Source organism: Pleurodeles waltl, chromosome 7 (assembly GCF_031143425.1).
Source record: "Pleurodeles waltl isolate 20211129_DDA chromosome 7, aPleWal1.hap1.20221129, whole genome shotgun sequence".
Taxonomy (NCBI): domain Eukaryota; kingdom Metazoa; phylum Chordata; class Amphibia; order Caudata; family Salamandridae; genus Pleurodeles; species Pleurodeles waltl.
In genome coordinates this window covers 1385052330-1385074403 of record NC_090446.1, presented here as the reverse complement: position 1 = coordinate 1385074403, position 22074 = coordinate 1385052330, and the positions used below count along the sequence as shown (strand labels likewise).

Sequence of the window (22074 nt, the reverse complement as noted above, 5' to 3'; positions counted from 1 at the left end):
GGAGTCGACAATACCTCCGCCGAAGTCGGAGATCGGCGCCGATCTTCCGAAGCCACCGACGCCGCATCCGGCGCCACAGGTAACTTCGGCGCCGACTGAAGAGCAGTTGAAACGGATGGACCCACCGGAGTCACAGGCCGAAATCTCGACGTCGACAGGATGGAAATCCCTGGGGCCAATCCCTCCGAAGCCACCGGAGCGGCCACCGGCGCCGACACTGGCGCCGAGCCCACGTTCCCAAACGGGAGAAAGGGCATAAAGGGTGCCGGCCGAAGAGGCGCAGGATCACCCAAAGAAAAGGCCAAAGGCCCAGCCGGAGCACCCCCTGGAGCCATCTGTTGGAAGATGGCATACATCGCATTCAAGAATGCGGAACTATCGGCTCCAGGGGTGGGAAAAGCCGGATACTGGGGTGCCTGACTCGGAGGCGACCCCGACGCCGGCCTCGGCGTCTGCGCCGGAGAAAACACTTGAGGCTCTAATACCTCAATCACCGACGCCTGTCCAGGAGAAGTTGGAGACGCCGGAGAGGGCAACGGCGTCGAAGGATGCGGCGTCACCGTGGGGCTGACCTCCCATGTCCTTCGGCGCCGATCCGGAGACCTGGAACGAGCCTCCCTTGAATGACGCCGAGATTCTCTACGGCGCCGGGAGTCTCGATGACGCCGATGTCTTGGAGAAGACTTTTTCTTGTGATGCTTCTCCTTTGACTTGGCCATAAACAGCTTCGCCTCGCGTTCTTTAAGGGCCTTCGGATTCATGTGCTGACATGAATCACAAGTCGAGACGTCGTGGTCGGAGCTCAAACACCAAAGGCAATCGGAATGAGGATCCGTCACCGACATCTTGCCTCCACACTCACGACAAGGCTTAAATCCAGACTTTCTCTGCGACATTATTTCCACAGAGAAAGAGTACGCAGCAAGATATACACTGTAACCGCAAGAGTAACAGTTGCTCCCTCGAAGATAACCGTTTCGAATGCACGGAAAAAAGGGAACTGACGTCTGCACGTCGTCGAGGACCTCTTATTGCCTGTATGACGTCAGACGGCGTCGCGTGCGAGACAGTGACGTCCTCGTCGACGTGCAGAGACTAGTAAGAAGATTTCCGTCGAATGCTGGCGCCATGGGAGTATTCATGAGGTGAGGAATCCACAGGTAGTTGTATCCATCAGAACTTGCAAGTTTGTTGCAGGTTGTTGAGCAGAGCCGCTGCTCACGGAACTTCTTGGTCCTGGGGGTCAGGGCAGTCTTCTGAGGCGTCAGAGGTCGCTGGTCCCTGTTGGATGCGTCGCTGGTTGCAGGTTTTCGAGTCAGGAGACAGTCTTCCGTTGTCTCTGCAGGCTTCTAGGTCAGCAGTCCCTCTTCTTTAGTTCAGGTTGCAGGAATCTGATTTCCTGGGTTCTTGGGTGCCCCCAAATACTAAATGGTGTTTAGGTCTGGGAGGGCAGTAGCCAATGGCTACTGTCCTGGAGGGTGGCTACACCCTCTTTGTGCCTCCTCCCGGAGGGGAGGGGGGCACATCCCTAATCCTATTGGAGGAATCCTCCAAAACTAAGATGAAGGATTTCTAAAGGCGGGGGCACCTCAGCTCAGGGCACCTTAGGGGCTGTCCTGACTGGTGGGTGACTCCTCCTCGTTTTCCTAATTATCTCCTCCAGCCTTGCTGCCAAAAGTGGGGGCAGTGGCCGGATGGGCGGGCATCTCCACTAGCTGGGGCCAGGTGTTACAGTTCCTGCAGGGGGAGGTGAGAAGCACCTCCACCCAGTACAGGCTTTGTTCCTGTGCCCATGGACATGTGGCCAGCAACTCGTCTGGTTGTGGCAGGCTGGCAGAAACTGGTCACACTAGAAGTCGGATTGGTATTCAGAGGGCATCTCTACGATGCTCTCTGGGTGCATTTTACAATAAATTCCACACTGGCATCAGTGTGCATTTATTGTGCTGAGAAGTTTGATATCAAACTTCCCAGATTTCAGTGTAGCCATTATTGAACTGTGGAGTTTGTGTTTGACAAACTCCCAGACCAATACTCTTATGGCTACCCTGCACTTACAATGTCTAAGGTTTTGCTTAGACACTGTAGGGGCATAGTGCTCATGCACATATGCCCTCACCTGTGGTATAGTGCACCCTGCCTTAGGGCTGTAAGGCCTGCTAGAGGGGTGACTTACCTATGCCACAGGCAGTGTGAGGTTGGCATGCCACTCTGAGGGGAGTGTCATGTCGACGTAGTCATTTTCTCCCCACCAGCACACACAAGCTGTGAGGAAGTGTGCATGGGCTGAGTGAGGGGTCTCCAGGGTGGCTCCAGACATGCTGCAGCCCTTAGAGACCTTCCCTGGCATCAGGGCCCTTGGTACCAGGGGTACCAGTTACAAGGGACTTATCTGAGTGCCAGGGTTGTGCCAATTGTGGAAGCAAAGGTACAGTTTAGGGAAAGAACACTGGTGCTAGGGCCTGGTTAGCAGCGTCCCAGCACACTTTCAATCAAAACTTAGCATCAGCAAAGGCAAAAAGTCAGGGGGTAACCATGCCAAGGAGGCATTTCCTTACACCTAGTAAATGGTACCCTTGGTACTTAGGGCACGGGTACTAAAGATTGTCTATGAGGGCTGCAGCATGTATTATACCATCCTAAAGGACCCCCCTCAACAAATTGCATGCAGACTGGCATTGCAGGATGCGTGACATAGTGCAAATCACGAGGGAAAACAAAACATGGCACACTCATTGCATGCCATGCCAGCGTCACTGCATATAATATATGTAAGTCACCTCTACAGCAGGTCTTAGGGCCCTAAGGCAGGGTGCATCATATTTTATGTGAGGACATATCTGCATGAGCAGATATGCCCCTGTGATGTCTAGTTTATTACTAGATGTTACAAGTGAACAGGTAAGCCATCTTAAGGTATGTACTGAGCACTGGTCATTACGAGTTATCCAGCTACATAATGGCTTCACCGAAACCAATATTGTTTGGTATCGAAAACCTTGTCTTAATAAATCCATGCTGATGCCAGTATTGGATTTATTATGACATGAACCCAAAAGGGCACCCTAGAGGTACCCCTAAAAATCTACTAGTCCTCTAGTGAGTTGGATGACTGGTATCAGCCAGCCTGCCACCACAGACGAGTTTCTGACTGCCTAGAGGTGAGAGCCCACACTCTGAGGCCAGAAACAATGCATGCGCCAAAGTTTGATCTCATCACCTCCTTCAGCAGGATGGGTAGCAAATCTACATGCCAAGCCCAGGGACTTCGAAGTCCCTGCGGCCTTTGATATGCAAGTCATCCCCTGCCCTGAGATCCACTGGGCACCAGGTGGGAAACTAGCTACACAGGTAGGAGTGTTGCACTACCAGACTAAGGTAGACTGTCTAATGTGCTCCACGAAGGAAGGGTTCCACGATCTTGTTTTTGGTGGATTGCAGAACTCTGGGAGAGGGTTATGCCCTCTCCCCAAAGGAAGTGATCAAAGAGGGGCTGTAGTCACCCCAGGGGTAAGTAGCCCTACACCCACCTAAACACCACTAAGTTGAGGTGGCTCCCTGACACCAGGACTACAGATCTGACTGACTGAAGAAGAAAAAGGACAAAGAAGAGCTGACAAACGAAAGAACTGTGGATTAGCTGAGGACTTTGACGCCAAACCCTGACTACCTGCTTCAGTTTCGACAACTGCAAAGATCTGACTCGTCCTACAGCTGTGCATCCACCAAAAGCCTCGAAGGTCTGCCAGCACTTCGACAACCAGCCAGCATCTCCCTTGGAGTGGAGGATCCACTTCCCTGGCTCAGCAGACACGAACCTCAACTGTCTGGTCCCTCGTTTTGCTGACCATCGGGTCCACCATAGGAGCATCACACCAGTAAGAGGACTCCGAGTGTCCAGGAGTACAGCCCCATCGACCCATCCAGTCTTAGAGACGCTTGACCTGCCTGAGCCTCCCTGCGCTACTATGCGGGGTAACGACGCCAGTTGCAAGCACCATTGCTTGTTTGTGTTCAGCCAGAACACCACCACCGCAAGAACTTACCTCCACGTACAGGGACTTCAACAGATGCCAGCTCCATGCTAAAAGTCGATCTGCTGTGTTTCTTACCCCTCTTCTGAGGTACCCCAAACAACCATGAGAGTCTCTAACTCGCCCACAACCCGGACAAAGCACCTATGCACACAAGCCCCCCCAGCCTGGGGCCATTGAAACTGGCAGTGTCTCTGCGGAGCTGAGACCTTCAAGGACTGAGCCCCCATGGGTCCAGTCAGACTGGTCACCCAGTCCCCACTTGCAGCCCTTTAATTTCAGGTACTATTCCCAATGACTTCAACGCATATCGTCTGAGGCTAGGAGCACCTCTTCACCTGGACACATAAGGGCAGGTAACCCGAAACTGCTGATGGTTCTAGAGACCTTGGTCCTTACTTTCCTTAAGTTCAAAAGAACAGTCCTGTAAGTCGATTGCAAGAGACCCTGTGCAGTGTCTGTTTCCCCATAAGATAACATTACCGGGTTTGTGCTCATTCCTCAGATGTGACAGCTGTATTTTCTGTATTTTTTTAAATTGGTAACTCAAAAAGTACTTACCTGATCGTGTAGATCTTGGTGTCTAAATTAATATAAAAATATGTACTCATTTTTTTAATTGGTCTCGTGTTTCTTCTTGAGTGTGTGTCCCATTTATTTACTCTGTGTGCTCGACAAATGCTTAGCACTACCCTCTGATAAGCCTTAACTCTTGCCAACACTACAGCAAGAGAGAGCTTTCAGGGTTAATTACTTTAACATTTTCAGTCAATAAGGGTCACATGTGCTATCTGCATATTTGCATAGTGTACCCCTAGATTGGTACAATGCATAGATAGTCAGCTTCCTACAGCCATCCACAATGCCCCAGCACAAACCAAAATTCTCTCTATCTTTAACAGAGAAAAAGATACTGTGGTATAACCAGGGACAGTGGAATTATGTGGTTCTGCGGCTACAGCCATTTTTTGCCTTCTTTAGGATTTGCTGCATTTGTCACATTATCCATCATATGCTGCATAATTTGACAATTTTAACAAAATAATAATTGTTTCAAGCTCAAACAGATCAAGAGTTACTAAAAATGTGGCAAAGCATGCTGCTGTACAGAGGAAGGCACTTCACAAAGGTTGACGGTTCACCTTTCAGTTGAACATTGCTGTATTTGGGTGTTAAACTAGTACTAATGAGGTGAAACCTTTGTCCTGACAGTGTTTTTTTTTTTAAGATCTCTTTTATTGCTTTATAATTGCATGAAAACCCATACAGAACTTAATAACTCCCCATCTTTTTGTAACCCCCCTCCCCCTCCCTCGCCCCCTTCGCACTTCGCATCAATTATACAGAGGTGTTTGTTCGGTTCACAAATGAGTTACTTATTTGGTCTCTTGTACGATCTTCAACAGGAATATCTTGGTCAACTATACATGATCTGATTCTGATAAATTTGCCTCTGCATCAGAGTTAGAAGTGTCAGGTGTTCTAAAATTGCCCAGTATTGTGTTCCAATGCTCAGCATTGTCTCTAGTTCCTAGGCCCCTGAGCGTTTCCCTTAGTAATACTGTCCCTTCAGTTTCCGCCCACTTGATTAATGCATTTCTCCAACGATTTACCTGTGGTCCCTTCGGATCTTTCCAGTGTGAAGTTATTTCTCTCCTTGCTAGTATCAGAGCCAGGTCTATGAATCGGTTTGTGATTTTATGCTTGCTGGGGCGAGGGAAATCTCCCAAAACCGCCACCAAGGCTGATCGGGATAATGTTCTGCCCGTGCAAGTGGAGAGTGCCTCAAATATCCCCGTCCAGTAGTCCCCGATTAGTGGGCAACTCCAGAGCATGTGCAGCAACTCTGCTGCTAGTTCTGCACAACGGGGGCAGCTGGCGTTTTCTACACCATAAATCTTTGATATCATATAGGGGGTTAAGTAAGCTCTGTGATAAACATATATGTTTATTAATTTAAACCTGGCATTTCTGGAAACTGTATATATGTGTGTGGTTATTCTGGTCCACTGTGTGTCATCTATTGTAACATCTAGTTCCCCCTGCCATTGGTCTTAAGTTTATTTAAGGGAAGACATATGCTGGTTAGTAGAGATGTATATTTCCCTGATATCAACTTCCCTTGGTCTCCTATTGTGCATATTAGGTCACAGGTATTATTTCTGGGGGTGTTCTTCTAGTCCTGTGCCCCATTGTCTACGAAGAGTCCTAGCAATTGTGTTAAAGGTTAGGAACAGCCCTGATGGTATCTGGAACCTTTCCTGCAGTTCTGCATAAGTGCACAGTTTCCCATTATTATATAGGGCCCCTATGGTGTCGATCTGAAGTGCCATGAATTGGGTGATACCCCTTATCACATGATTTCCTGTGATGGTTCCTATACAGATCAGGGGGGCCTCTGGTGAGTACGGTGTTCTGGTATGTGTTCGTTTTAGGTATTGTTCCCAACAGTGACGTGATGCTTCCCATTCTATCTGAAGTGGTTTATTCTGTTTCTTGGGTATTAGTAGAATGCCCAGAATTCTATCACGGGAGCAGTGGGGAGGGGCTCTCAGTGCTTCCCCCACTGGGGGTGCTCTGATGAATCGCGCCAGCCATCAGAGTTGGCTCGCCCAATAGTATAATTCAAAGTCAGGAACAGCCAAACCACCCTCTGCTGTTGTTCTCTGGAGGGTGCGCAATGCTATCCTTTGTCTGTTGGTTCCCCATATAAATCCTATAACCAAGGACGAAATTTTTTAAATACCACCCTCGGTATAATGAATGGGATGGTTGCGAAATAATATAACATTCTAGGTAATACTATGATCTTAATCAGTGCAACTCTCCCAGTAACCGCTAGCGGAAGTGTCTGCCAGAATATCATGCTGTTTTTGATACTCCTAATCGTGCTCTGAATGTTCCCTTCTAGTAAATCCTCAGCGGAGTGATAGATATTGACCCCTAAATATTTGAATTTGGGCGGGGACCACGGGAGACCCCAATTGTCCATTGGTTCTTCGATACCCCTAGTAGCTGGAAAAATGGACGACTTCCCCCAGTTTATCCGGAGCCCAGATGCAGCTCCAAAGTTGTCTAACATTGTCATTGCTCCTGGTAGATCGGTCTCTGCGTTCCGGAGGAAGAGTAACATGTCATCCGCATAGAGAGCAATATGATGCGTCCAAGCATTGATTGTAATGCCTTCGTAGAACCTCTGGGACCTAGCTGATTGGGCGAGAGGCTCAACTGCCAATGCAAAAAGCAAAGGTGATAGCGGGCAGCCCTGTCTTGTACCCCTACCTATGGCAAAGGAAGGGGATATTGTAAGGCCAGTGCGTACTCCCGCTGTGGGGTTTGTGTAGAGAATCCTCGTCCATTTGACAAACCCTTCTCCTAGTCCTAGCTGCAGCATCACTCGTTCTAGGTAGTCCCATCGTAGGCTATCAAAAGCCTTCTCGACATCTATCGAGATGATTACTGCTCTATTTGCGTCAGAGGGCAGGGCATGAAGGAGTGAAATCAATCGACGGATATTTTGGGCAGTGCTTCGCTTTGGGATGAATCCCGATTGGTCCTGATGGATTAATGAGGACATGTATGGTAGAAGTATGTTAGATTATAAAATACTAAGCAGAGTACTGGCTAAGTTCAACATTGATAGTGGGCGGTATGATCGAACTTCTGTGGGGTGTTTGGTGGGTTTCAGAAGGGGAATCAATATGGCCTCTGTAGTGGAAGGAGGCAAGCTGTTGTTATTCCATGCCTCTGCATATAAGATGCTGAGCTGGGAGGTTAATGAGTCCTGATACGTAAGGTAGAACTCCAAAGGGAGGCCATCTGCTCCCGGTACCTTGCCCCTTGCCATACTCTAGATTGCAGTCTTTATTTCTGTAAGCGATATGGGAGTCGCCAGGGCTATTCTATCTTCCCCTTTCAATGCCAGGAGCTTAAGGTTCCCCAGATCTTGTAATTGAGCGTCGCTGAGTACTTCGTTGGGAGGGGCATATAGCTCTGAGTAATATTTATGAAAGGTGGCATTGATCTCCTTCTGTCCATATACTTTAATACCCGGGGTGGTCTCTAACTCCACCACTATGGTCTGATGTTGGGGCGGTTTGGCCAGCCAGGCCAGTAGGGCACCTGCTCTGTCGCCCTCTGTATGTTGCTTCTGCAAGAATTTTTGTAATCGAAACAAGACAATCTAGTGTTAGTTTCTATAATTCTAGCCCTTGTCTCCTCTAGTTGTGTTGAGAGGTCGGGTTGTGTTGGGTGCTTACGTTCGAGATCTCTAAGGGAGTTCTCGAGATCGGTTAGTTCTATCTCTAGCACCTTCCGTACTCCCACAGTTGTGCTATTACAATATCCCCTGATCGCTGTTTTAAAGGATTCCTATTCGACAGATCTGGACGAGGCAGTTCCAGCATTGTTCTCGAAAAATTCCGTAATCTGCGTGCCCAGTTGGGCTCTAAAAGCTTTGTCTTCAAGTGACTCTGCTCTCAGACGCCAAGTGGAAATCAGAGGTCTCTTGCCGCACCAGGCCAAAGAAATCAATAAAGGATTATGATCTGAGATGGTGCGGCCAAGATACTCGGCCTTCGTCACCACAGACTGCACCTCTGGAGACGCCAAAAAGGTGTCCAGTCATACATGTAGGTCGTGAACTGCTGAATAGAAAGAGTATTCTCTATTGGGGGGATTAAGTTTGCGCCAGCAATCCGTTTGCGCCAGTGTTTTTGCCACTGCTGGAAGTGCAGTGCTGTTTTCTGGGTTACGGATTGTGACAATGGTGGGTGCGATCTATCCATTGCGGTATCCATTACACAATTAAAGTCTCCTCCTATTAAAATAGTGCTAGTGAGAAGTGTGCTCATGATCAGTGATAATCTGTCAAGGAATCTTCCCTGTTCGTGATTTGGGGCGTATAGCCCTGCAAGAGTTACCTCTCTCCCGTCCAATCTACCAGAAATCACTACATATCTCCCCTCAGTGTCGATCAAGGTATGAAGAACCTGTAATGGGACGCCTGGTCTGATCCATATCAACACTCCCCTCGCAAACGCTGAGTGGGTAGTGGCGAATATTTGTCCCCTCCAGCGCTTTTTCAAGGCCTTGATCTCCTGCTCCAACAAGTGAGTTTCTTGTAAGATAGCTATGGGCACTCCCCTTCGTTTAAGAAAGCTGTGTACCTCTTGGACATGTTATTTAGGCCCCTGACATTCCATGTGATTATCTTGTATTCTGTGGTCATAATTTAAGGAGGGGTGTAGAGGCGGTCCGCTAACACCGCTCTGTTACTACTACTGGACAAACCTATTGAGTTTCGCAATCTAAGGTGTGAACCGTTTGGGTTGCGAGATAGATGTGCCTGATAAACCCTGAAAACAACACAACCAAAATCAAACCCCTTTTGTAACTCCCTCTCCCCAGGACCGGTACCTACAACTCTCCCCGTCCAAACCATTACAACTATTGTAACCTTAATTATCAACCTATTGGAGGGAAGCGTGCCAGAGACCAAGAGGCAGCGTCCCGGACCCTTCCACAGGCCCGATCATGTGTAATGTGCCAGTTAAGAAATGACATCTAGGTTCCTATCGCTCTATATTTACGGTTGGGTCCTATCAATGTCCCTAAACAGATTGAGGTTCCCCCACAATTGTCTGCTCACTTGACAACTTGTTCTTTTAGCGAGGTCAAATAATCTCGTCCGCCGTTCCTGGGGTGATCAAAGGCAAGCCGACGAGAGTGTCCTGGGAGGATATTGAGGAATGTTCGCAGTTTGAGTCAACGTCTGATGCAGCATCTGGGGTCCGGTGTGTATGGAAGTCTCCTCCGCTTAACGCTGCTGCTGTTTCCACCGCATCACGCATCTCCTGTTGTGACTGACGTTTCGATGGAGCTGCTTCTGTGGTCTTCTTCCGGGATCTGCTACGTTTCTTCCCAGGGTTTCGGAATGTCCGGTCGCGGGTTGCTCTGCAGTGGATGTTCAGCGATTCAAGCCATTCCATCGCCAGCTGAGGTGTGAGAAAAAAATGGGTTCTGTTATCGTATTCCACTCGGAGTTTTGCCGGAAAGAGCATGGCATATTTTATACCATGCTCCCGCATGGCTTGTTTTACTGCGATGTAGGATGCCCTTTGCGCCTGTGTTTCTCTCGTAAAGTCTGGGAATATCATAAACTTTTGACCATCCAATTGAATCTCTCCTAGTTGGCGGGATTGTGACAGTACGTAGTCTCTATCTTTGTGGTGGAGTAATCTAGCGATTATTGGCCGTGGCCGGACTCCTGGTGGGGGTGGTCCGCCAGGGATCCTGTGGGCTCGTTCCACCGCAAAAAATGGTGAGAAGCCCTCTGATGCTATTGTGTCTCTGAGCCACTGTTCTAGGAATACTTCTGTATTAGCGGCGGAGGCTTCCGCCCCCTCCGGAACCCCCACCAATCTGATGTTGTTCCGTCGGGCTTGGTTTTCTGCATCCTCCACCCTTGCCTCCAATGTTTTCAGCCGGGTGGTCAGGTCTTTAATTTCTGAGGATGAGTCTTTGTGCGCCGCTAATACCCCTGTCAGCGTAGTCTCGTGCAAACCCACTGTTTCCTTTAATTTACGGTGGTCGTCTCGCAAAAGGGAAAGATCTGGGGTGAGGTTATCGATTTTACGCTCAAGCGCTTCCCGGGAATCTTTAATGGCCAGCAGCACAGTATCCAGAGTTGTTTCTTGTTGTTCGTACCCCGTTTGTGATTCTCTGGCCGGCGTTGGGGGTGGATTCTCAGTGTGCGAGGAGTCCCCCACTGGTGATTTGTCTTGTTTTTTTGGTTTTACCATTGTAACAGGTCTCAGACGCTTCTCTTCAATTTTTGAGACCTTTGGTCGTTATTATGGCAGGGTTTAAGCTTTGGGCCTGGATTGTGGCCCGAGGGCGCTGCACTACGCTGTATTCGCTGATGTTCCGCTTCGTACTGTTGCTCTCGTCGTTAGTGGCAAAAGTGTCTGAGTTCTTTGCGCCCTTCAATGGATGGTGTGGGAGATCTCACCTCCACGGGACCTTCGTATCCTCTCAGCCGAGGGCCGCGGCTGTAGTTGGTTCCCTGCTCTGTCGCGGGCGCCATTTTATGTCGGGGGGAGTTTTTCGGGCGATCTCTGCCCCAAAGTGGAGCGCCGCGGTTCCTACTTGTGCTGCATATTCTCCAATCGCTTCTCTATCATTTTTAAGACCTCCGGTCGTTATTATGGCAGGATTTAAGCTTCGGGCCTGGATTGTGGCCTGAGGGCGCCGCCCTACGTCGCATTCGCTGATGTTCTGCTTCGTAATGTTGTTCTCGCCGTTGGTGGCGAAGGTATCTGAGCCCCTTGTGTCCTTCGATGGATGGTGTGAGGGTCCTCACCTCCACGAGACCTTCGTGTCCTCTCAACCGAGGGCCACAGCCACAGCGAGCTCACTGTTCTGTCGCGGCTGCCATTTTGGGTTGCGGCAGCCTCGAAGTTTTCGGGGGGAGTTTTCCGGGCAATCTCTGCTCCAGGGTGAGGCGCTGCGGTTCCTACTTGTGCTGTATATTCTCCGATCACTTCTCTTCAATCCCCAAGACCTCCGGTCGTCACTATGGCAGGATTTAAACTTCGGGCCTGAATTGCGGCCCAAGGGCGCCACACTATGCCGCATTCGCTGATGTTCCGCTTCGTACTGTTGCTCTCGCCGTTTGTGGCAAAGGTGTCTGAGCCCCTCGTGCCCTCCAATGAATAGTGTGGAGGCCCTCACCTCCACGAGACCTTCATATCCTTTCAGCCGCGGGCTGCGGCTGCAACGGGTTCACTGCTCTGTCGCGGCCGCCATTTTGGGTCACGGCAACCGCGAAATTGTCGGGGGGAGTTTTCCGGGTAAACTCTGCCCCAAAGTGTATCGCTGCGGTCTCTACTCATGCTGTATATTCTCTGATCACTTCTCTTCAATTTTTTAAAACCTCCGGTCGTTATTATGGCAGGATTTAAGCTTCGGGCATGGATTGTGGTCCGAGAGCACCGCACTACGCGTGCAGCTCCATTGGTCCCAGGCCACGCCCCCTGGTCCAGACAGTGTTAACATGTTTAAACATGACAAAATATTGAACTGATACTACCAAAAAATGTGCCGAAATATTTGCAAGCTTGTGCCACATAATTTAGTAAACATTGCCAGATTGTATGGTCCTTGTAAAGAAATGGCTCCCTGTTGCAGTTACCCCCCACTTTTTGCCTGATACTGATGCTGACTTGACTGAGAAGTGTGCTGGGACCCTGCTAACCAGGCCCCAGCACCAGTGTTCTTTCACCTAAAATGTACCATTGTTTCCACAATTGGCACAACCCTGGCACCTAGGTAAGTCCCTTGTAACTGGTACCCCTGGTACCAAGGGCCCTGATGCCAGGGAAGGTCTCTAAGGGCTGCAGCATGTCTTATGCCACCCTAGGGACACCTCACTCAGCACAGACACACTGCTTGCCAGCTTGTGTGTGCTGATGGGGAGAAAATGACTAAGTCGACATGGCACTCCCCTCAGGGTGCCATGCCAACCTCCCACTGCCTGTGGCATAGTTAAGTCACCCCTCTAGTAGGCCTTACAGCCCTAAGGCAGGGTGCACTATACCACAGGTGAGGGCATATGTGCATGAGCACTATGCCCCTACAGTGTCTAAGCAAAACCTTAGACATTGTAAGTGCAGGGTAGCCATAAGAGTATATGGGCTGGGAGTCTGTCAAAAACGAACTCCACAGCTCCATAATGGCTACACTGAATACTGGGAAGTTTAGTATCAAACTTCTCAGAATAATAAACCCACACTGATGCCAGTGTTGGATTTATTAAAAAATGCACACAGAGGGCATCTTAGAGATACCCCCTGTATTTTACCCAATTGTTCAGTGCAGGACTGACTGGTCTGTGCCAGCCTGCTGCTGAGAGACGAGTGTCTGACCTCATGCGGTGAGAGCCTTTGTGCTCTCTGAGGACAGAAACAAAGCCTGCTCTGGGTGGAGGTGCTTCACACCTCCCCCCTGCAGGAACTGTAACACCTAGCAGTGAGCTTCAAAGGCTCAAGCTTCGTGTTACAATGCCCAGGGCACTCCAGCTAGTGGAGATGCCCGCCTCCTGGACCCAGCCCCCACTTTTGGCGGCAAGTCCAGGAGAGATAATGAGAAAAACAAGGAGGAGTCACTGGCCAGTCAGGACAGCCCCTAAGGTGTCCTGAGCTGAGGTGACTCTAACTTTTAGAAATCCTCCATCTTGCAGATGGAGGATTCCCCCAATAGGATTAGGGATGTGACCCCCTTCCCCTTGGGAGGAGGCACAAAGAGGGTGTACCCACCCTCAGGGCTAGTAGCCATTGGCTACTAACCCCCCAGACCTAAACATGCCCTTAAATTTAGTATTTAAGGGCTCTCCCTGAACCTAGAAATTAGATTCCTGCAACAACAAGAAGAAGGACTGCCTAGCTGAAAACCCCTGCAGAGGAAGACCAGAAGACAACAACTGCCTTGGCTCCAGAAACTCACCGGCCTGTCTCCTGCCTTCCAAAGAACTCTGCTCCAGCGACGCCTTCCAAAGGGACCAGCGACCTCTGGATCCTCTGAGGACTGCCCTGCTTCGACGACGACAAGAAACTCCCGAGGACAGCGGACCTGCTCCAAAAAGACTGCAACTTTATCCAAAGGAGCAGCTTTAAAGAACCCTGCAATCTCCCCGCAAGAAGCGTGAGACTTGCAACACTGCACCCGGCGACCCCGACTCGGCTGGTGGAGAACCAACACCTCAGGGAGGACCCCCGACTACTCTACGACTGTGAGTACCAAAACCTGTCCCCCCTGAGCCCCCACAGCGCCGCCTGCAGAGGGAATCCCGAGGCTTCCCCTGACCGCGACTCTCTGAAACCTAAGTCCCGACGCCTGGAAAAGACCCTGCACCCGCAGCCCCCAGGACCTGAAGGACCGGACTTTCACTGCAGAAGTGACCCCCAGGAGTCCTTCTCCCTTGCCCAAGTGGAGGTTTCCCCGAGGAAGCCCCCCCTTGCCTGCCTGCAGCGCTGAAGAGATCCCTTGATCTCTCATTGACTTCCATCGCGAACCCGACACTTGTTCTAACACTGCACCCGGCCGCCCCCGCGCCGCTGAGGGTGAAATTTCTGTGTGGGCTTGTGTCCCCCCCGGTGCCCTACAAAACCCCCCTGGTCTGCCCTCCGAAGACGCGGGTACTCACCTGCTGGCAGACTGGAACCGGGGCACCCCCTTCTCTCCATTGAAGCCTATGCGTTTGGGGCACCACTTTGAACTCTGCACCTGACCGGCCCTGAGCTGCTGGTGTGGTAACTTTGGGGTTGCTCTGAACCCCCAACGGTGGGCTACCTTGGACCAAGAACTGAACCCTATAAGTGTCTTACTTACCTGGTAAAACTAACAAAAACTTACCTCCCCCAGGAACTGTGAAAATTGCACTGTGTCCACTTTTAAAATAGCTATTTGTGAATAACTTGAAAAGTATACATGCAATTGAAATGATTCAAAGTTCCTAATGTACTTACCTGCAATACCTTTCAAACAAGATATTACATGTTAAATTTGAACCTGTGGTTCTTAAAATAAACTAAGAAAAGATATTTTTCTATAACAAAACCTATTGGCTGGATTTGTCTCTGAGTGTGTGTACCTCATTTATTGTCTATGTGTATGCACAACAAATGCTTAACACTACTCCTTAGATAAGCCTACTGCTCGACCACACTACCACAAAATAGAGCATTAGTATTATCTCTTTTTACCACTATTTTACCTCTAAGGGGAACCCTTGGACTCTGTGCATGCTATTCCTTACTTTGAAATAGCACATACAGAGCCAACTTCCTACATTGGTGGATCAGCGGTGGGGTACAAGACTTTGCATTTGCTGGACTACTCAGCCAATACCTGATCACACGACAAATTCCAAAATTGTCATTAGAAATTGATTTTTGCAATTTGAAAAGTTTTCTAAATTCTTAAAAGACCTGCTAGGGCCTTGTGTTAGATCCTGTTTAGCATTTCTTTCAGAGTTTAAAAGTTTGTAAAAGTTTGAATTAGATTCTAGAACCAGTTTTAGATTCTTAAAAAGTATTCCAACTTTTAGAAGCAAAATGTCTAGCACAGATGTGGCTGTGGTGGAACTCGACACCACACCTTACCTCCATCTACAGATGAGAGAGCTAAGGTCACTCTGTAAACTAAAGAAAATAGCAATGGGCCCCAAACCTACCAAAGTACAGCTCCAGGAGCTTTTGGCAGAGTTTGAAAAGGCCAACCCCTCTGAGGGTGGCAACTCAGAGGATGAAGATAGTGACTTGGAGGGAAATTCCCCCCCTCCAGTCCTACTTAGGGAGAGCAGGGCTACTCAAGCCCTGACTCCACACATAATAGTCAGAGATGCTGGTTCCCTCACAGGAGGGACCAACAACTCTGAAATCACTGAGGATAACCCCAGTGAAGAGGACATCCAGTTAGCCAGGATGGCCAAAAGATTGGCTTTGGAAAGACAGATCCTAGCCATAGAGAGGGAAAGACAAGAGATGGGCCTAGGACCCATCAATGGTGGCAGCAACATAAATAGGGTCAGAGATTCTCCTGACATGTTGAAAATCCCTAAAGGGATTGTAACTAAATATGAAGATGGTGATGACATCACCAAATGGTTCACAGCTTTTGAGAGGGCTTGTGTAACCAGAAAAGTGAACAGATCTCACTGGGGTGCTCTCCTTTGGGAAATGTTCACAGGAAAGTGTAGGGATAGACTCCTCACACTCTCTAAAAAAAATGCAGAATCTTATGACCTCATGAAGGGTACCCTGATTGAGGGCTTTGGATTCTCCACTGAGGAGTATAGAATTAGATTCAGGGGGGCTCAAAAATCCTCGAGCCAGACCTGGGTTGATTATGTTGACTACTCAGTGAAAACACTGGATGGTTGGGTAACTGGAAATGAAGTGTATGACTATGTTGGGCTTTATAATTTGTTTATGAAAGAACACATTTTAAGTAACTGCTTCAATGAAAAGTTGCATCAGTATCTGGTAGACCTAGGTCCAATTTCTCCCCAAGAATTGGGAAAGAAGGCAGACCACTGGGTCAAGACTAGGGTAACCAAAACTTCCACTGGGGGTGACCAAAAGAAAGGGGTTACAAAGCCTCCCCAGGAGAAAGTGGGTGACACTAGAAACAAAGAAAAAGAGTCCCCTGTAGGCCCCCAAAAACCAGACCAGGTGGGTGGGCCCAGAGACACAACCCAAAACAAAGGTGGGTACCAGGGTAAGAGCTGGGATGCCACTAAGGCATGGTGCCATAACTGTAAACAGACAGGGCACCACACCAAGGACACTTCTTGTCCCAAAAACAAACCCCCTAGCAAAATCCCAGGGGTGACCAGTGTAGCCATTGGGGATGACTCCTCAGATGAGGAGGTCTTCATAGCCTTCAACTGGAAAAAGGGCCCAACAGGTGAGTTGGAGATTCCAGAGGGAAGTAGACACTTCCACCACCTACTGGTGAATGGAATCCCAACCACTGCCCTGAGAGACACCTGTGCCAGTCACACTATTGTGCATGACAGGCTGGTGTTCTCAAACCAGTACATCCCAGGTGAGATGGCCAGAGTAAGAGTTAGCCCAGACAGGGTCACTGATAGGCCTGTGGCTTTTGTGCCCATAGAAGTGGGTGGGACTTTTAGCTGGAGAAGGGTGGTAGTCAGTACAGACCTCCCCCTTGATTGTCTCCTTGGAAATGACTACCCAGAGGTTAGTCAGAGCCCAAGAGAGGAACTGGTCCAGTGCCAGTCCTCTCCCAAGGATTCTGGAGTGCCTGCCTCTGCAGAAAATGCAAGTAGGCCCCAGAAGAAAAAGAAAAGGAAACAGAGTAGGAAAGGTGGACAACCTTTAGCCAAGGTTCCAGCAAGCCAAGGAGATTCTGCTCCAGTAGGGGAGAACTCCAAAAGTGGCTCTGATAAAGTCCAACCTGACCCACAAGAAGTCCTGGCTAGTCAGGCAACTGTTAAGCCTGAGTGGGTGGCTCCTCAGCTAACAGAAGAAAGAGTGGAAGAAGGGTGTTTACTACAAGATGTGGTAACCCCCCACTCTAATACAGCAGACAGGCACCCTGAACCCAAAGAAGCCTGTAACTTAGTCCCTTCCCTTGTAGGTGAAGAGCTAAAGGTGTGGTTCTGGGCACTGATAGCGGTCAGTGGCCTCTGCTGGGTGTTAGCCTTTATGGCTGCACTATCCTTGGCATGGTGGTCTGACCCCATGCCAAATAGCAAGTTAGGCCCCCTGACCCTGTTGGTCATGGTGGGGTTACTCCAGCTCTGGGTAACCTCTTTGGGTAAGCTAGGGGTGACCCTGGCTAAGATAAGATTAGCAGAGGTGGATACCTCTAACCCCAAAATGGAGAGAATGGGTGAAGACATAAAAAGCACAGACAAGAGGCAGTTCAGACTAGGTCCTATCACTGTGGAAGTGGGTCAGTTCCCCAGAGGGAATGACCTGAACAGGAGGATGTAAGGCAGAGTAGGCCCTGCAACAAACCAGCCTATTTCCTCTACTCTTCCTCGCCTGACAGACTAGGAAGACTCTCCCAGCTTTCGCTGAGTCTCCTGGCCTGTGGGCTGGGGGGGGCTTGTGTAAAGAAATGGCTCCCTGTTGCAGTTACCCCCCACTTTTTGCCTGATACTGATGCTGACTTGACTGAGAAGTGTGCTGGGACCCTGCTAACCAGGCCCCAGCACCAGTGTTCTTTCACCTAAAATGTACCATTGTTTCCACAATTGGCACAACCCTGGCACCTAGGTAAGTCCCTTGTAACTGGTACCCCTGGTACCAAGGGCCCTGATGCCAGGGAAGGTCTCTAAGGGCTGCAGCATGTCTTATGCCACCCTAGGGACCCCTCACTCAGCACAGACACACTGCTTGCCAGCTTGTGTGTGCTGATGGGGAGAAAATGACTAAGTCGACATGGCACTCCCCTCAGGGTGCCATGCCAACCTCCCACTGCCTGTGGCATAGGTAAGTCACCCCTCTAGTAGGCCTTACAGCCCTAAGGCAGGGTGCACTATACCACAGGTGAGGGCATATGTGCATGAGCACTATGCCCCTACAGTGTCTAAGCAAAACCTTAGACATTGTAAGTGCAGGGTAGCCATAAGAGTATATGGGCTGGGAGTCTGTCAAAAACGAACTCCACAGCTCCATAATGGCTACACTGAATACTGGGAAGTTTAGTATCAAACTTCTCAGAATAATAAACCCACACTGATGCCAGTGTTGGATTTATTAAAAAATGCACACAGAGGGCATCTTAGAGATACCCCCTGTATTTTACCCAATTGTTCAGTGCAGGACTGACTGGTCTGTGCCAGCCTGCTGCTGAGAGACGAGTGTCTGACCTCATGCGGTGAGAGCCTTTGTGCTCTCTGAGGACAGAAACAAAGCCTGCTCTGGGTGGAGGTGCTTCACACCTCCCCCCTGCAGGAACTGTAACACCTAGCAGTGAGCTTCAAAGGCTCAAGCTTCGTGTTACAATGCCCAGGGCACTCCAGCTAGTGGAGATGCCCGCCTCCTGGACCCAGCCCCCACTTTTGGCGGCAAGTCCAGGAGAGATAATGAGAAAAACAAGGAGGAGTCACTGGCCAGTCAGGACAGCCCCTAAGGTGTCCTGAGCTGAGGTGACTCTAACTTTTAGAAATCCTCCATCTTGCAGATGGAGGATTCCCCCAATAGGATTAGGGATGTGACCCCCTTCCCCTTGGGAGGAGGCACAAAGAGGGTGTACCCACCCTCAGGGCTAGTAGCCATTGGCTACTAACCCCCCAGACCTAAACACGCCCTTAAATTTAGTATTTAAGGGCTCTCCCTGAACCTAGAAATTAGATTCCTGCAACAACAAGAAGAAGGACTGCCTAGCTGAAAACCCCTGCAGAGGAAGACCAGAAGACAACAACTGCCTTGGCTCCAGAAACTCACCGGCCTGTCTCCTGCCTTCCAAAGAACTCTGCTCCAGTGACGCCTTCCAAAGGGACCAGCGACCTCTGGATCCTCTGAGGACTGCCCTGCTTCGACGACGACAAGAAACTCCCGAGGACAGCGGACCTGCTCCAAAAAGACTGCAACTTTATCCAAAGGAGCAGCTTTAAAGAACCCTGCAATCTCCCCGCAAGAAGCGTGAGACTTGCAACACTGCACCCGGCGACCCCGACTCGGCTGGTGGAGAACCAACACCTCAGGGAGGACCCCCGGACTACTCTACGACTGTGAGTACCAAAACCTGTCCCCCCTGAGCCCCCACAGCGCCGCCTGCGGCTTCCCCTGACCGCGACTCTCTGAAACCTAAGTCCCGACGCCTGGAAAAGACCCTGCACCCGCAGCCCCCAGGACCTGAAGGACCGGACTTTCACTGCAGAAATGACCCCCAGGAGTCCCTCTCCCTTGCCCAAGTGGAGGTTTCCCCGAGGAAGCCCCCCCTTGCCTGCCTGCAGCGCTGAAGAGATCCCTTGATCTCTCATTGACTTCCATCGCGAACCCGACGCTTGTTCTAACACTGCACCCGGCCGCCCCCGCGCCGCTGAGGGTGAAATTTCTGTGTGGGCTTGTGTCCCCCCCGGTGCCCTACAAAACCCCCCTGGTCTGCCCTCCGAAGACGCGGGTACTCACCTGCTGGCAGACTGGAACCGGGGCACCCCCTTCTCTCCATTGAAGCCTATGCGTTTGGGGCACCACTTTGAACTCTGCACCTGACCGGCCCTGAGCTGCTGGTGTGGTAACTTTGGGGTTGCTCTGAACCCCCAACGGTGGGCTACCTTGGACCAAGAACTGAACCCTGTAAGTGTCTTACTTACCTGGTAAAACTAACAAAAACTTACCTCCCCCAGGAACTGTGAAAATTGCACTAAGTGTCCACTTTTAAAATAGCTATTTGTGAATAACTTGAAAAGTATACATGCAATTGAAATGATTCAAAGTTCCTAATGTACTTACCTGCAATACCTTTCAAACAAGATATTACATGTTAAATTTGAACCTGTGGTTCTTAAAATAAACTAAGAAAAGATATTTTTCTATAACAAAACCTATTGGCTGGATTTGTCTCTGAGTGTGTGTACCTCATTTATTGTCTATGTGTATGTACAACAAATGCTTAACACTACTCCTTAGATAAGCCTACTGCTCGACCACACTACCACAAAATAGAGCATTAGTATTATCTCTTTTTACCACTATTTTACCTCTAAGGGGAACCCTTGGACTCTGTGCATGCTATTCCTTACTTTGAAATAGCACATACAGAGCCAACTTCCTACAGTCCTCCCTTGCGGCATAATTCCAGCAGTCCTGGGTATAACTATCTTTGTTTTAAAATAACAGAGGTTTTTGGGTACCACTTCTACTTTAGGACTTTAGAATTTTTGTTTTGGTAACATCTGTTCTTGCTTTGACTCAGTCTTGGCTTGATGTTACTGCGGTTTGCTTCTGTTGTCTGATCCCTTAGTTCAGGGATTTTTTATGTTCAGCACATGCAGACTGCGGAAGTGGAGTTCAATCAAGCATTTAGGTTAGAGTTTTGGGTATTCATTTGTGTAAGGTTTATATAGTGCTACATGTTGCACAAATGTCATTTCAGAGCGCACGTGAGAAATGGAAAAGTAATAACATCTTATGTGTAGAGGAGGTATGTTAGTACAGAGATTAATGGTCAAAAGACCAGGTAAGCATGGAGAGTCATATTTTGTGAAGACCGTAGCATGGAATACTAGGGTCCTTTTCTTAAGGTATGAGCCTAGCAAGATCTTTCAAAATCTTCTCCACGCGATCACCTTAGCCCTCATGTGATTAAAGAGACTGTGCAATTTCAACACACAAAGTGCTTGTTCCTAAAACAACAGCACTGACTTAAGGTGTCCTTTTGAGCATTCTTCAGCTATTTAGATTGAAACCATTGGTTAAACCTAAACCACAACTCCTAAAAATGAATGAGGCATGGTTACAAAACAAAATGCATCAAAATTGCTGCACAAAACGCAAGTGTGCCACAAACTTTACAACTTTGAGACACAGAAATTTTCAAATCTATGCCACAATATCCTGTAGACTACAGTCTCCTAGAGTGGAGTGACAGAGTGGAGCAGCATATAAGTGGTTTGGAATGCAGAAGAATGGTGCACAGTGAAGTAAGGTGTCGTAGAGTGGAGTAAAGTGTTGAAGAGTGGAGTAAAGTGTCGGAGTGGAGTGGAGTGGTGTAGAGTGAAGTGCCGTAGACAGGAGTTGAATAGAGTGGCGTAGAGTAGAGAGGGGTAGAGTGGAATAATGTTACATGGAATGTAGTAGAGTGGTGTGGCATAGAGTGTTGTAGAGTGGCACAGAACGGCATAGAAGTGGAATGGCGTAGAGGGGGGCAGAGTTGAGTGGAGAGGCATGGAGTGGAGTAGAGTGGCCTGGAGTGAAGTGGCATGGTGTTGTAGAGCGGAGTGTCGTAGAATAGAATGATGTAGAGTATCGTAGAGTGGCACAGAGTGTCGAGGAGTAAAGTGGCATGTAGTGTCACTGAGAGGAGTGGATATATTCAGGGGACACAAGCAGAACTCAATAATTAATGTAAATCTTGGATTAAGATGCTTACCTTCTTGGAATATACGATTTGAGGTCCATCTCCAAACTCCTCCACAGGAATCCACTGAAGAAACACATCAGCACCCTGTGGGGAAGAGACACTTTGAGAGAGCAGACACATTTGTACCTCCTATTAGTTAGAGTTCTTTGTTTAAAGCTATGACCCATATACGTCTTATGGTATATTTTGACATTCCACGTTTTGAAAAAGGAAAAATAAACAACTGCAAAAAATATGAAATACACACATTCAAGTTGCAAACATACAAATGTCGACTATGTCTCCATTTTGTGCTCCGTTGCTGCCAAGTTTTCATTTTGCTTGTGTGTGTCATTTCCCATTTTGTAGTGAGGGTTGTGTGACATTTCAATATTTTAAGTATCACATTTTGAGCAACACTTCATTAAAAGCTGAATAA

General features: G+C 49.0%; 1 protein-coding gene across 3 annotated transcripts in view; it reads right to left on the bottom strand.

Annotated features, from left to right (window-relative positions):
* The window catches only part of TBC1D17 (TBC1 domain family member 17), a 416105-nt gene that overhangs the window by 316208 nt on the left and 77823 nt on the right, over nt 1-22074 (bottom strand). For all 3 annotated transcript variants that reach the window (XM_069200945.1, XM_069200946.1, XM_069200947.1), the window contains one exon: nt 21666-21740. In XM_069200945.1, the coding sequence (XP_069057046.1) occupies nt 21666-21740 (75 nt within the window). The remainder of the gene's footprint in view (nt 1-21665; nt 21741-22074) is intronic.